A 16,947-nucleotide genomic window follows, 5' to 3' on the forward strand; every position below is an offset into this window, starting at 1 on the left:
GTTGCCCACTCTGTAATTTTGTCCAGGTCATTCTGTAGGATATCTGCTTCATGCTGTGCAGTTATTGCCCTGGACAATTTTGTGTCATCTGCAAAAACTGATATCGAACTACTGATCCCGACCTCAATGTTGTTTATGAATAAATTGAACAAGGTTGGTCCCAGGACTGAGCCCTGGGGCACCCACGCTTACTACCTCAGACCAGTCTGAGTATGCGCTGTTTATTACCACTCTTTGGACACGCCCTTTAAGCCAATTCCGTATCCAAGAGCAAACCCTGCTGTCGATACCTGCAGACCTTATTTTATAAATTAAGCGCTTGTGGGGAACTGTATCAAACGCCTTAGCGAAATCCAAGTACACCACATCCACTGGTCTCCCCCTATCTAGCTCACAGCTCACCTCCTCGTAGAATGTTAATAGATTGGTTTGACAAGAACGCCCATTTGTAAACCCGTGCTGATTGCTGCTGATGATGTTGTTGTCTTTAGCAAACTCTACAATATAGTCCCTTATCATCCCCTCCAGAAGTTTACATACTATTGATGTCAAACTGACAGGCCTATAATTTCCCGGGATATGCCTCTGGCCCTTTTTGAATATCGGAATCACGTTAGCTTTCTTCCAATCCCCTGGTACATCTCCTGTCCTAATACTGTCAGCAAAGATCAGGAACAGTGGTCTGGATATAACCTTACTGAGTTCCTTGAGTACTCTCGGATGTACGCCATCCGGGCCTGGTGATTTGTTTGTGTTAAGTTTATCCATCCTTTCCCTGATTTCACCCTCTGTTAGCCATAGTGGCAAGTCCTGTGTATTACTACTAACCAAACAGTCATGGTCAGTGTACCCCTCCGTTTCCTGTGTAAAGACTGACGAGGAAAAAAGCATTCAGCACGGTTGCTTTTTCAGTGTCCTCTGTAACCATCCTCCCATCATTGTTAATTATGTGTGCAATATGCTCTGCCCTAGTTTTTTTGCTGTTGATATATTTAAAGAATTTCTTTGGGTTTTTTTTACTATCCTCCGCTATTTGTCTCTCAAAGTTGATTTTAGCCATCTTGATTTCTTGTTTACTTTTCTTATTTGCCTCCTTGTATTGCTCGAAAGTCGATACTGTGCCCTCTGATTTATACTTCTTGAAGGCCAATTTTTTTCCCCTAATAAGTTTTTTGACGCTACGGTTTAACCAGCCAGGTTTGGCTTTGTCTCTTCTAAATTTATTTCCCATAGGAATGCACTGCAAGATGCCTTTGCCTAATATGTTCCTAAAGCATTCCCATTTTTCCTCTGTGGTCAGGGATCCCAGGGTTTGGTCCCAGTTTACCCTTTCCATCAATGAGTACAATTTTGGAAAGTTTGCCCTTCTGAAGTTTAGGGTTCTTATGTTCCCCACTTGCCTTGTTATATTGTTATTTATACTAAATGTGATCATCCTGTGATCGCTAGAGCCCAGGTTGTCCTGGACTCCTACCTCCGAGATTATGTCTGGGTCATTAGTCATCAATAGATCCAGGACTGCATTTTCTCTAGTGGGAGAATCCACCAACTGTGACATGTAATTATCCAGTAAGGTTTCCGTGAATAGGCGGGCCTTCTGTGAGTGTGTAGTCCCCTCGTCCCAGTCAATGTCGGGATAATTGAAGTCCCCCAATATGATGACTGATCCCAATTTTGCCACTTTACTCATTAGTGCTAAGAATTCCAGCTCTACCTCCTCCCCTTGGTTAGGTGGCCTATAGCAAACCCCCACAATTACTTTCCCCTTTTCTCCTTCCCTATGGAGTTCAACCCACACAGATTCTAAATCCATGCTCATCCCATCCGTAATGTCACTCCTTTCTATCACCTTTATATTTAAGTCACCAGGGGAATCCCAACAAACAGGTGTAAAACACTGCAAGGGACACCCCCACTGTGCTGACAGCACCACCCAGTCGCAAGGCACAGAGCACCAAGCGATCCTCAGCAGAGAGGGAGAGAACCCCACCAGACTCACCGCCAAGCAGAAACAGGCACCTGCAACCACCAGGATAATCTGCACTTTACACGGGGAAGTAAAAAGGATCCAGGGATGAGGAGGGGCTCTCACAATCTGAATTGTCACACAGGGCTCCACTCTCATGGCAACCGCTATTTTCAATGGCAAACCAGCGCAAAATGGCCGCCGGACTACACAAACATGGCTGCCGTGCATAGAAACACACACGCTACAACAAAATGGTGACCCCGCCCGGCAACACAAGGCTTCCAGGGACTCAGAAGGGATCCCTAGGCCTCAGGGACAGACCCAGGCAAGACTGGGGGGCCCTGGTAGGAGCCCCCACCTCCTGTACAGCCGATCATCCAGTAGCCAGCGGTGCACCCCCCCCCCAGCATCAGTATAGCATCCTGCCCCCACCCCAGAAGGTGGACCAGACCACCCAAACAGCCCCAGCAATAAGTGGAGGGGGTAGGATAGGGGACAGATGAAAGGAAGGGTGCCTGTGAGAGAGGGGGATCCAGGGGGGTCCGACCGTCCCAAGGAGGGGCCCACATCCACCCCAAAACCCTCCAGGGGCAGGGGGGGGGGGGACAGCTACTCACCATACCAGGAACCAGGTAGGCACCACTCCAGACAGATCCTCCTCTCCATTAAAAAAAGGGAGGGCGGAGGAACGCTGCGACTCAGGCAGAGGCCAGGTCGTATGCGACCTCGCAAGACATTTAACTCGCAGGGCCTACCAGTGTGGCTATGTTGCGGCCAACCTAGTGCGGAGCTGTGGCTTGCGCTCGCTGGCCAGACTGGGGTCACTACTGGATCCAGATTATCCAGCCCGTCGCCCAGTCTGGCAGTTGATAGTAGATATCACAGAAAAATGTTTTCTATCTAAAAAAATTTGCCAGGACCAAAGATCCCAGCAAGGAACTAGGTCCTTACTCTTGACTAGGAAGAAAAAACGAAGTGTCTGACTGACTATAGCAGGGAGAGGTAGTATACCCCCATGGGTGTAGCCAGAAGTTTTTTCTGCCTAGTGCCCCCTACTCCTGTAGGGGGCAGTATAACCCAATGGTCAAGAATGACAGGAGCTGTATCCGTCAATGAACGAAAGAGAAAACCAGAAACCTTGAAACCCTGCGTGCAAAACAAGCAGCCATATCACGCATCTAAAGATGCCAAAACAACATCCAAGTAAAAACCCAGTATAAAGCATGGACAGAAAAACCAGGAAACATTTTTACAACTCAAGGCACAAATACCAGATGCTGAAGTCCAAGACACACAATCTGCCCGAACAGAGTACGCCACAACAGGAAAAAAAGCAGAGAGTCAGACCCCCATACAGCATAGGCCTGAACAACAGCTGTCTAGCCAATGTGAAAAAGTAGCTTTAGCAGCTTAACTCAGATGAGCGCTGGAAACATTGTTAAGAAGTGATAAACACCAAAAAATTACCACAGAGAGTTACCAGAGAAAGGGCCCAGATGTCTACAAAAGGAGGTCTCTTCAGAGCTAAGAGAACCAGGTTCAAGTCTCATGGTGGTATGGACAATGTATCAGAGGAGCTACATGTAGACCCTGAATAAAGGCACAAAGCAAGGAACGCAAAGCCAGAGAGTGTTGAAGAAAATCGCAAGGGATTTAAAAACCTGGCCCGCGATGACACTCAAAGCAAAAAGCGGATCAATGTCCCACAGGAGAAGGCCAAAATTAAAGACACCAAGACAATGCATAGGGGAAACTCACTCATGACACACAATATAGGTCCTTCAGGTACAATGTTAGATCCCCCAAGAGAAGTTTACACACCTAAACATAGGATAACTCTGATCTCTCAGAACCCAGATTCTATGAGCCAGGCCAACAAGCCAGATGTGGGATAGCAGGGTGGAAGATCAGCCCTTGGGACAGAAGACCCTCAACATAGGAATATGCCAGGGAGTGTTTGCAACCAGGAGTACCAAGACTGCGAACAAGGTATGACAAGGTCAATCCGGAGCAACGAGAATGATCAGAATGCCTTAGGGCCCTATCCTTAGCAGTAGTTATGAAAAAAGTTCCAAAAGGTGGGAAGGCATAAAAGAGACTAACAATCCCAAGACATCTGCCCAAGGATAGCTCATCCTCGCTACAAATAGATACCCTCCTGGTGAGATGAGATGCCAGGAATCAACCTTTGAAGTACCCCTCTGCAGGCATATCTTATGGAAAACCTCCAGGTCCAGAGCTATTTTCCTTTCGACACCTTTGGCCAGCTAGTTTTCACAGTCAGAATTTTCTTCCGCAGAACTTGGGTATGGAACTGAGCATACAGGACTGCCTAGAAGATGGAAACCAAAAGACCTAAAACCTGCATGCAGAAACTTGGAGGTGACCACCTGCAGGAAAGGGACAATTGAACCAAGGATGTAGACATAGAACTCATCCGCCAGCAAAAACCTGTGGCCCATGTCAAGTCCAGAATCAGATCCAGATACTCCAAACATATGGGTGAAACCAGAGAAGACCACTGAAAATGTAGGATTCAGCAGAATGTGCATAGTGAACATTAGAGTGCCCCCAGCAGGCTAGAGTAAGATTTTATCCAGGAAAAAAGGTCGCCCAGGAAATCCACAGCAGAATCTCCTGCTGGAACACTAAAATCAGAGCTGCAAAGTGGAGCTCTAAACCTGAGACTACCACACGTGTCAGTGAAGCTACCAAAGGGGGGCAACAGGAATTTTCTAAAATCTTGCGCAGGACTTTTTAAAGGGCCAGACCACAAGCAAAGTGTTGTTTGGTCTTTGTTGAATTACCCTAAATGTGTTAAATTCATTCATGAAACTATGCCTACTATATATCTATTGTCAGAAACACCTCACTGGAGAAACTGCCACCTTACCAAAATCATACACTCAGAAGCGCCTCTCTCTTCTGTCTATAAAGCTAGGTACAGATGGATCAAATTTTGATCTTTGTGTAACCCTTGCTGTTCAGCAGAAGCCAATTGTTAGACAGGGTTCTGTCGAACACTCCTGCAGGAAAATTAGCGTTTGATCACTGCTGCAATGTTAAAAAGTGTATTATGCCAGGGGAGGAGTCCCCACTGTAGGAATACAATAGTACATTGGAGGAGAATCCTGCATCCACACCGCTTGCATAGAAACAGATATCTTAGTTTTTTTCGTTCAGCCTGTTGAATGAATAAAAAAAAAAAAAAAAAAAAACAGTACCCAGCTTTAGACTTTGTGTCCATGTCATATTCTATCAAAACACTAACATTTTTCAGATACTGTCTATTGTAACTATGAATAAGTGTCGGTTCACACTATGGCGATCCGACTTAGACGGCGACCTGTGAAGTCGCGTGCACCGCGACTTCGGCGCGACTTGCATGGACTTCATAAAATGAATGTCTATGCAAATCGCTCCAGGTCGCCCCGAAGTAGTACCGGACCCTTTTTCTAAGTCTGAGCGACTTGTGTCGCGATGGTGCACGACTTGTCAGGCTGACCAAGTCGCCTGACAAGTCGTACTAGTGTGAACCGGCACTAATACTATAAAAAAAAAAAATTCTACAATGAAAATATTATCTTGTTTTGAATCTTAGTATTGTGCCTATCAAAAAGCTTAACCTGTAGTGTCAATTTCTATACAAACATAAGCACACTTTTGTAGCACAAAGTACACAACTACCGTAATACTTTTACAAAGACTAACAAAGATACTACCAAATGCTGACCTGTGTGGGATCTCTTCTTGGCTTTCTTGCCTTTACGTTTAGGAAGATCAGTTTTTTCTAACTTTTCCGGAAATGACTCAAGTGGAGATTGATCGAAGCCTTCTGCTGGTGGGTGTTGCAGTTCAGACAAAGACATAACACTAAGTAAAAGCACAAAATACATCTATGATCACCCTGCAAATGGACAGCGAACATCATTAAGGTGTCACTAAAGCCACAAAAAAAATTAATAAATGCTGTATTACATGCTCTTCATACTCACTCTGGGGGTCACTATGGGATATGTTTTCTGTATTCTGCAAAAAAAACGTGGTTGATCTTACTTTTCTATCCCCCCTTCTGTCTAAGTCCCCAGTGCAGATTTTGTCGAGCAGTGTCGGCAGCTCTGCACATGCTCAGTTTTCAGTGAGTTTTTAGGGATTTTGCAGAGCAGTGTTGGCAGCTTTGTACATGTTCAGTTTTCAGTGAGTTTTTATGAGTTTTTTTCCTCACGATCACATCTGAGCAGTCCAACTGAGTCACATGTGGGTGTATACACAGTATTAAATAACATCCCATTCCCTCCCCTCCTCCTCCATGCCCACCAACAATCTAAACACAATGGGGATGGGAGGTTACATGTAGATTGATGGAGGCTTCACCTCCCTCTTATTTTAAGACACAGGTTGTAGGAGCGTGACACAGCCAGTGACTGGCAGAAATCTGCCCACATCATGATATTGCCAAAAAATAATAAAGATTGGATTTCAAATATATGATTTGTATGACAATTTAAAAGTTTATTGAAAATATTTGAATATATTTACTCTGTATTCCAAAGTTTTTTTTTTTTGAACATGTGACCAGCAACAGAGGACTAAAAGATCCTCCTGCTTATGTTTTCCTGTAGACAGGCAGGCTGTGAAAGATCTGGGTCACGTGACAGCTCTATATCATTTAGGAAAAAGGTACATAATTATTTTTTTTTTTATTATAATAATCACGGTGCCATTTTCAACATACAGAAATAGAAGAAACAATGTAAATCAAACAGTGTGTGTTTAGTATCATAAAGTGTTAGTAAAGGCTAGGTATAAGACTATAAGTATTCCTAAAACCATTACTACCTATGCTTCACAGCCTGTATAAAAAACATCTGTGTAAATACACTTTTTACCCACTGAAGTGCAGATCTTTTGTATACAGACTATGCAGAATAGGTGGGGCAGCATTTTTTACAGTTAGCACTTAATGTATCCATACAAAATAATTTGATGATGCAGCATGTACATACTTATGCCCCGTTTCCACTGAGCGGTACAGTACTTTTCGGTACGGTACGCAATTTTTGCCGTTTCCATTGTCAAAAGTTGTAAATGGGACCCTAATTCAGAACCACTTTTTTGGTACCCTTTCATTGGGGTTCCAAGCACATTAGTACCGTACCAACAGGGTGGAGCAATACTGTTGAGGTACTGTTGAGCTTAAGTACTGTTGGCGGTGGAAACGCAAGCCTGATCAAGGTGTACCGTACCGAACTGAACCGTACCGCTCAGTGGAAACGAGGCATTATTAGCCAAGTTAAAAGATGAAGTACAGCCAAAGCTCATTTGCCGAGAGCCTGAGCCGATCGCTCCGGGGAGGGTGCAGAGCAGAAAGCTGGTGACTGATAGTCACCAGCTCTCTGCTCAGGGAGCTGTGAGAACCAAGCGAACAGCGGTGTTCAATCGCTCGGTTCTCAGTATTGGAGGCGCCGGGAGACCCGATGCAACATCGGACCGATGCTGTATTTACCTAGGTAAGTAGGATTCTACAAAAAAAACAAAAAAAAACAAACATATCTATTTTAATAATTTATCAATAGCACAATGTTTCTCCTCATTTCAGTGAATAAATACCTTGTTTCTGGTTCAGTTTCCACCAAGTCTTTTTTCTTCTTTCTTTTACTCTTTTTCCCAGCTGGATTTTCTAATACGGTATTTGGATTTTCATCACTGTTAAAATGTTCTGAGAGGTGAGCCTGTAGTTTCTTTTTAATCTTCTCCTTGATTTCATTGGTCTCCGCCTGTGATACGTTAAGTCGGTAAGCTTCAATTAGTTGGTCTTCATCATCAAAATCAGTTGGGTAGCTTTCTTTTTCTAAGACACTTTTCTCTTTCCTCTTACCATGTTTTACCCAATCCTCTTCAAAACCTGAAATATGAGTGATGTCCTCTGAGCTTTTAGGCTGGGATTCATTTGTGTTAGCGCCCTCACCCACCTCTGTTCTCTTTTTCTTCTTTTTCTCACTCTTTGCTTGCCTGTGTTCTTTGCGGTTTGCATTGCTTTCTGTTTCAATAGCTGCTATCTGCTCCCTGAATATATTCTTTCTAAAAGATCTTTCCTCTGTGTTTGTATGGTCAGTAATTCCTTCACTAGAAGTATCTTTGGTAGATCGTTTAAAAGTTTCAAGCTAAAATTGAGAAAAAAAAAAGAAGGAATAAATATTACATTAGATAAACGTTCTTTATTTTTATTAAATGTGATACTTGCATTGTATGCAAGATAAATAAGATCCCAAGATACCCGAAAAATATATAGTGCACAAAGTTACCTAGAATTCAATTAAAAAAAAAAAAAGAAGATGATGCATAAGATTTTGATTCTTTTTTTTTACTATTCAGTAATCTGTTCTACTGCATGTCTCAAATTTTACTGTAAAGCTTTCGCATGTTATAAATGTGAAAGTAGTGCCAGCAATTATTTGAAAACCTCCCTGACAAACAGAACAGTATACTCATTCCCACTGGTAAACCCACAACAAATAATAAAAAACAGAAAATGATCAAATACTTACCGTAATTTTTCTTTCCTGTGCCCAATCCAAGGCAGCATAATACTATATGTACAGTATCTCACAAAAGTGAGTACACCCCTCACATTTTTGTACATATATTATATCTTTTCATGTGACAACACTGAAGAAATGACACTTTGCTACAATGTAAAGTAGTGAGTGTACAGCTTGTATAACTGTGTATATTTGCTGTCCCCTCAAAATAACTCAACACATAGCCATTAATGTCTAAACCGCTGGCAACAAAAGTGAGTACACTCCTAAGTCAAAATGTCCAAAAAGGGCCCAATTAGCCATTTTTCCGGTGTCATGTGAATCGTTAGTGTTACAAGGTCTCAGGTGTGAATGGGGAGCAGATGTGTTAAATTTGGTCTTATCTCTCTCACTCTCTCATACTGGTCACTGGAAGTTCAACATGGCACCTCATGGCAAAGAACTCTCTGAGGATCTGAAAAAAAGAATTGTGGCTCTACATAAAGATGGTCTAGGCTATAAGAAGATTGCCAAGACTCTGAAACTGAGCTGCAGCACGGTGGCCAAGACCATACAGCGGTTTAACAGGACAGGTTCCACTCAGAACAGGCCTCGCCATGGTCGACCAAAGAAGCTGAGTGCACATGCTCATTGTCATATCCAGAGGTTGACTTTGGGAAATAGACGAATGAGTGCCACCAGCATTGCTGCAGAGGTTAAAGGGGTGTGGGGGGGGGGGTCAGCCTGTCAGTGCTCAGACCATACACTGCATCAAATTGGTCTGCATGGCTGTCGTCTCAGAAGGAAGCCTCTTCTAAAGATGATGCACAAGAAAGCCTGCAAACAGTTTGCTGAAGACAAGCAGACTAAGGACATGGATTACTGGAACCATGTCCTGTGGTCTGATGAGACCAAGATAAACTTATTTGGTTAAGATGGTGTCAAGCGTGTGTCACAGCAACAAGGTGAGGAGTAGAAAGACGAGTGTGTCTTGCCTACAGTCAAGCATTGTGGTGGGAGTGTCATGCTCTTGGGCTGCATGAGTGATGCAGGCACTGGGGAGCTACAGTTCATTGAGGGAACATGAATGCCAACATATACTGGGACATACTGAAGCAGAGCATGATCCCCTCCCTTTGGAGACTGAGCTTCAGGGCAGTATTCCAATATAACGACCCCAAACACACCTCCACGACGAGTGATGGACTAGCCAAGCATATCTCTAGACCTAAACTCTGAGCATCTGTAGGGCATCCTCAAATGGAAGGTGGAGGAGTGCAAGGTCTTTAAAATCCACCAGCTCTGTGATTTCATGGAGGAGTAAAGAGGACTCCAGTGGCAACCTGTGAGGCTCTGGTGAACTCCATGCCCAAAAAGGTTAAGACAGTGCTGGAAAAGAATGGTGGCCACACAAAATTCGGACACTTTGGGCTCAATTTAGACATTTTAACTTAGAGGTGTACTCACTTGTGTTGTCAGTGGTTTAGACATTGATGGCTGTGGGAGGAGTTGGTTTGTGGGGACAGCAAATTTACACAGTTATACAAGCTGTACACTCACTACTTTACATTGTAGCAAAGTGTATTTTCTTCAGTGTTGTCACATAAAAAGATATAATAAAATATTTACAAAAATGTGAGGGGTGTACTCACTTTTGTGAGATACTGAATGTTGCCATGATGGCGCCAAAAAAAAAAAAATGAAAAATGATGGACCAACACCAACAGATGACATGGCTCCCCTAATAATCACTGACTGTGGAAACTTCACACTGGACCTCATGCAACTTGGATTTTGTGCCTCTCCACTCTTCCTCCAGACTCTGGGACCTTGATTTGCAAATGAAAATGCAAAGATATTCCACAGTCCGTGATGGTTTCATATTCCAGCAAGACTTGTCACCTGCCCACACTGCCAGAACTACCAACACCTGCTTAATATATCATGGTACCACTGTGCTTGATTGGCCAGCAAACTCGCCTGACCTAAACACCATAGAGAATCTGTGGAGTATTGTCAAGAGGTAGATGAGAGACACCAGACCAAACAATGCAGATGAGCTGAAAGCCACTATCAAAAGAAACTTGGGCTTCCATAACACCTCAACAGTGCCACAAGCTAAACGCCTCCATGCCACGCCACTTTGATGCAGTATCACATGCAAAATGAGCCCTGACCAAGTATTGAGTGCATACTATACATGGACAAACTTTTCAGTAAGCCAACATTTCTGTGTTAAAAATCCTTTTTTATTTTATGTCTTATGTAATATTCAAATTTTCTGAGATACTGAATTTTGGGTTTTCACTAGCTGCAAGACCTAATCATGAAAATTAAAAGAAAGAAATGCTTGAAATACAAATCCACATCCATCAATATTTGAAGGACCAAGATTATAGCACAACTTACTGCCTTTCTCCCAAAGACTAGTGCCTCAGCATCTCTTGACACAGCCAAGGCATTTGATTCTATTGAATGGCCCTTTCTGCAAGTGGCACTACAAAGCTGTGGCTTTGGAGAGACTTTTCAGCGCTGGGTCTCCATTTTATATGCTCACCCCACATCTAATTTATTGGTAAAGGGTACATTATCCCCTTTGCTGACTCTATATCGTGGTACAAGACAAGGGTGTCCATTGTCCCCACTTTTATTTGCCAATGCAATGGAATCCTTGGCCTTACAGTTTAGACAATCCCCTTTATTTCCAGGTATTACTAATCGGGGATAGTACTGGAAAAATTGTATTATTATGCAGACGACATCATCCGGTTTATGCCAGATACTGCAGCTTCCATAGATGCTGCTATGCACATTATTGAGAGATAGAGTACCTTTTATGGTATACGAATTAACTGACAGAAGTCAGCCCTAAAGCCACTCTACCACCAACCATCTGGCTCCGACACCCCGGCTTTTTCGCCTTTAAATACCTATGAGTTATAATCACGGGTACCCCTTCTACTGCTCTGGAGGCCAATGTAAACCCACTTTGAAAACCTGTGCAAAATAAACTGACAGTATGGACTAAACTTCCATTATCGGTGGTTGGCTGGATCAATCGCATTAAAAAAAAAAAAATGGTGCTTTTGCCTAAGTGTTTATACACAGCTCAAAAAAAAAGGAACACTTTGAAAAAAACATCAGATCTTAATGGGGAAAATTATTATGCTCGATATCTATACTGATATGGACTTGGTAATGTGTTAGGAAGTAAAGGATGCCACATCGTTTAGTGGAAATGAAAATGACCAACCTACAGAGGGTTGAATTCAAAGACACCCTGAAAATCAAAGTGAAAAAATTATGCAGCAGGCTAGACCATTTTGCTGAAATTACATTGCAGCAACTCAAAATGGTACTCAGTCTGTATGGCCCCCCATGTGCTTGTATGAATGCCTGACAACGTCAGGGCATGCTCCTTTTGAGACGATAGTTGGTGTACTGAGGTATTTCCTCCCAGATCTGGACCAGGGCATCACTGAGCTCCTGAACAGACTGAGGTGCAATCTGGTGGCGTCAGATGGACCAAAACATAATGTCCCAGAGGTTTTCTATTGGATTTAGGTCAGGCGAGCGTGGGGGCCATTCAATAGTATCAATTCCTTCATCCTCCAGGAACTGGCTGCATACTCTCGCCACATGAGGCCGGGCATTGTCGTGTACCAGGAGGAACCCAGGACCCACTGCACCAGCGTAGGGTCTGACAATGGGTCCAAGGATTATATCCCAATACTTAATGGCAGTCAGGGTGCCATTGTTTTGCCTGTAAAGGTCTATGCATCCCTCCATGGATATGCCTCCCCAGACCATCACTGACCCACCACCAAACCGGTCATGCTGAACAATGTTACAGGCAGCAGAACGTTCTCCACAGCTTCTCCAGACCCTTTCACATCTCAGGGTGAACCTGCTCTAATCTGTGAAAAGCACAGGACACCAGTGGCGTAACTGCAAATTTTGGTGTTCAATGCAAATGCCAATCGAGCTCCACAGTGCCGGGCAGTGAGCACAGGGCCCACTAAAGGATGTTGGGCCCTCAGGCCACTATCCTGAACTCAGTTTCAGATTGTTTGGTCAGAGACATTCACACCGGTGGCCTGCTGGAGGTCATTTTGTAAGGCTCTGTCAGTGCTCATTCTGTTCCTCCTTGCATAAAGGAGCAGATAACGGTCCTGCTAATGGGTTAAGGAACTTCTAAGGCCCTGTCCAGCTCTTAGAGTAGCTGCCAGTCTCCTGGAATCTCTTTCATTCTCTTGAGACTGTGCTGGGAGACACAGTATACCTGCTCGCAATGGCACGTATTGATGTGCCATCCTGGAGGAGTTGGAATGCCTGTGCAACCTCTATAGGGTCCAGGTATTGCCTCATGCTACCAGTGGTGACACTGACCCTAGCCAAATGCAAAACCAGTGAAAAAAAAAACTGTCAGAATAGATGTGTAGGGAAACAAATTTTCACCTGTAAAACTATTCTGTTTTGTAGGTCGTTTCATTGTTGCTCATCTAGTGCCCCTGTTAATTTTATTAACCCCAAAGCAGCTGAAACTGAACAACCCTCTCTGCTACTTAAGTTGACCAGATCAATATCCCAAGAGTTTATTTGACTTGATGCTATACTTATGCACTCACCTGTAATTGTCCCTAAGCCATTCTTCAAAAACTTGAACTCTCTATTTACCACATTTATTTTGGCAAACTTCAGATGTAAGCTAAGACTGACCACCCTACAAAAGGCCTAAGACTGAAGCAGGCATGGCTCTGCCAGATGTTTACTTCTACTAGCTAGCAGGGCAACTAAAACACCTCCAACCTTGGGTATCAACAGACCTGCCTATATGGGCAGAAGCTCATATGCTTTCAGTGTTACAAGTATCCAACCTTTTAGTGGGTTTGGGGGCCCCTCAATCTACTGTGTTTAAAGCCAAAATGCCTATCCTAAACTTAGCTAGGTCAGTGAGGCTGGAAGCAAAGAAATTAGCTTTGTACACTGATACCCCCCTGGAACTACCTTTATGGGACAATCCAATGTTCCCACACCTTGCAACATTGGAGGACAAAGAGGTTTGGAAAATAATTGGAGTTTGTATATTATTAGACATTTATAATAATGGCACCATTCAACCTTTTGATTATTTGCAGAGATGCTTTGATCTAGTCCACAGTGTTTTTTACCGCTACTTACAACCCAGTTATGCCTTTTATGCTCCATTTGGTACCCAAAACTCATCCATTTTTAATTACCCATTGACAGGGATACTGTGTTCACAGGATCCGAAAGGATTAGTCTCTAGCTTATACTCTCATCTATTGTATCTCAAAATCTGTGTAGTGCCCCTTCTGGCAAAGGCATGCTGGCAAGAGATCTGTTCAAAATTAGCAGAGGATGACTGTGAGGAGGAGGTATGTGCATTCCCCCCTATCGGCCTCTACAGCAGCTAACAACAAACTCATACAATTGTATATCATACACCAAACTTACCTTACTCCGGTACGGCTACATGCAATGGGACGCCTCCCTACCTCTGCTTGCATGTGCTGTGGACAGTTGGGAGCAGATTTTAACCATTTGATGTGGTTGTGCCCATTAATTGTAGTCTATTGGAACCAAGTTATAACCTTATTGTCTAAACTTCTCTCTATGTTGGTAGTGATTACACTGGAAGTGTGTCTTTTGGGCTGATTAGATGAGAAGCAATGATCTCGTCTCATCAAGTTAGAACGCTACTGCGTGAATCCCTGTTTTTGGCTCGTAAACAGATAGCAATAAATGGATGCAACACTCTCCCCCCCCCCCCCCCTCTGTATCGCAATGGCTGTATGCACTTAACAAATATTGCCCTACATTAAAGTTTTATACGAACATCGGGATATCCACAAAAAATATATAATAAAGTGTGGGATGTTTGGTGTTCCTCAGATCTCACCATTGTTAATGACTAATACATGTATGGTTTTAACATGCTTTGGCCAAACAGTTAATTGCAATGAATACAAGTACCTTTACAAGTCACCTTATTGTAGAACCTGTTCATGTACAGACAAAGACCGTGATGGCTTGTCAATTTTTGCTTTTCCGTGTATTGTTCGGTTTCCCTATTTTACAAGATTGTACACATTCTGGTTTGTAACCGTATTACACAAAATTTCTTACTTCTGTTTTTTGTTTACTTTTGAAATAAAAAGTATTTAAAAAAGAAATGCTTGAAATATATCACTCTGCGTGTAACGCATTTAAATAAAATATAGGAGTTTCACTTTAATTTATTTACGGAAATAAATTAACTTTTTGGATGATACTCTAATAGTATGAGATGCACCTGTATATATTTTTGATGGTTTATTTTTATCAAATTAACAAAATGTAAAGTGAGCGAACAGAAAAAAAAATCTAAAACAAAAATCAATATTTGGTGTGACTACCCTTTGGCTTCAAACCAGCATCAGTTCTTACACTTGCACAAAGTCAGAGATTTTGTAGGATTAGAGTCAGGTATAGGATTAATCAATTATACCAAGCAGGTACTAATAATCATCAATTTCATATGGAGGTTGAAACACTGTCATTACCTGAAAAAGAAACATCTGAATGGGAGACTTAAAACAGAGTGAGGAACAGCCAGACTCTGCTACTAATAAGATTGTGGAAGACAGTTTCATGGCACAGGTCACCCAGCATGGGAAGACTGAGCACAGCATCTCGAGACAAGATAGTTATACTGCATCAGCAAGGTCTATACTAGGCAAAGATTTTAAAGCAGATTGGGATTTCAAGATGTGCTCTTCATCTTCTTTTGAAGAAGTACAAAGAAACAGGCAACACTGATGACCATAGACGTAGTGGTCAGCCAAGGAAACTTAATGTGGCAGATGCAAGACACGTCATGCTTGCGTACTTCCCTTTGAGAAAAGAAGATCTCCAGCAGTACCATCAGCACATAACTGGTGGAAACCAGTGAGACTACTGTCCGGAGAAGTCTGGCCACAAATGGTCTTCATGGAAGAATTGCGGCCAAAAAGCCATACCTCTGACATGGACAAATAGCATTTTTGTAAGAACTTACCGTAAAATTCTTACTGACAGTCGTCGCCCGTTCATACAGCCTTCTAGCTTACTGCTGCAGAGGGCGTCATTACCACTAGTGAAGGCTGTATGAACAGGCGACGACTGTCAGAGGACATAAGAGAAAAAAATGGGTAAGCAACTCAACTATGAACAAAAACATAGATATTTGGTTTAGTAAAAATTTGGGCAGGTGCTCTGGAATGATGAAGGTGTGTAACTGGCCCCAAATTTGTTCTGCAGCAGGACAACAACCCTAAACATACAGCCAATGTCATGAAGAACTATCTTCAGTGTAGATAACAAGGAGCTCTGGAAGTGATGATTTGGCCCACACAGAGCCCTGATCTCAACATCATTGAGTCTGTCTGGGATTACATGAAGAGACCGAAGGATTTGAGGCAGCTTATATACACAGAAGATCTGTGGTTAGTTCTGTTTGGAACAACCTACCTGCCGAGTTCTTTCAAAAACTGTGTGCATGTGTACCTAAAAAAATTGATACTGTTGTAGGGTGGTCACATCAAATATTGATTTGATTTGAATTTCTCTTCTGTTCATTTACGTTCCATTTTGTTAATTAGTTGTGAGTGTACAGCTTGTATAACAGTGTAAATTTGCTGTCTCCGCAACACACAGCCAATAATGTCTAAACTGCTGGCAACAAAAGGGAGTACAACCCTAAGTCAAAATGTCCAAACTGTGCCCAATTAGCCATTTTCCCTCCCCAGTGTCATGTGAATCGTTCGTTTTTACAAGGTCTCAGGTGTGAATGGGGAGCAGGTGTGTTAAACTCACTCTCTCATACTGGTCACTGGAAGTTCAACATGGCACCTCATGGCAAAGAACTCTCTAAGGGCTCTTTCACACGGGCGGTCCGATCAGATCCTCCTGTCAGTTTTTTAGGCGGATCTGATCGGATCCTCCATGCAGCTCTATGGGGCAGCGGATGTCAGCGGAGACACCTCCGCTGACACCCGCTGCCATCCGCATCCGATCCTGTGCTGAAATCTGGACGGATGGAAACCCTATTTTTCCATCTGTTCAGTAATCAGAGCAGAGCGGATCTGATGAGAGCGGACAAGCAGTCCGCTCTCATCCGATCCCCCATAGAGGGCAGCGGGTGCTGAGACACCTCCCTCTCCGCTCTACAAGCGGAGACGGAGCTGTCATCCGCCGGCTCATCGGGGATCGCGGATCGATCCCTGCTGAGCAACACGGATCCGCCTACGGAGGCGGACCGTGTGAAAGAGCCCTTAGGATCTGAAAAAAGAATTGTTGCTCTACATAAAGATGGTCTAGGCCAGGGGTGGGCAAACTTTTTGACTCGAGGGCCGCAATGGGTTCATATATTGGACCCGGGGGCCGGACCAAGAGTAGATGGCAAAAAACGCTGTA

At 43.3% G+C, this 16,947-nt stretch overlaps 1 protein-coding gene across 1 annotated transcript in view; it reads right to left on the reverse strand.

Moving 5' to 3' along the window:
- The window catches only part of AHI1 (Abelson helper integration site 1), a gene marked incomplete at its 5' end in the record, with an annotated part of 647,577 nt that overhangs the window by 573,317 nt on the left and 57,313 nt on the right, over positions 1–16,947 (reverse strand). Inside the window, 2 exon segments of the mRNA XM_082249437.1 lie at positions 5,703–5,842; positions 7,580–8,133. Of these exon segments, the coding sequence (XP_082105563.1) occupies positions 5,703–5,842; positions 7,580–8,133 (694 nt within the window).

The sequence above is a fragment of the Pelophylax lessonae genome, assembly GCF_965119305.1.
Source record: "Pelophylax lessonae genome assembly, chromosome: 3".
NCBI classification, from domain to species: domain Eukaryota; kingdom Metazoa; phylum Chordata; class Amphibia; order Anura; family Ranidae; genus Pelophylax; species Pelophylax lessonae.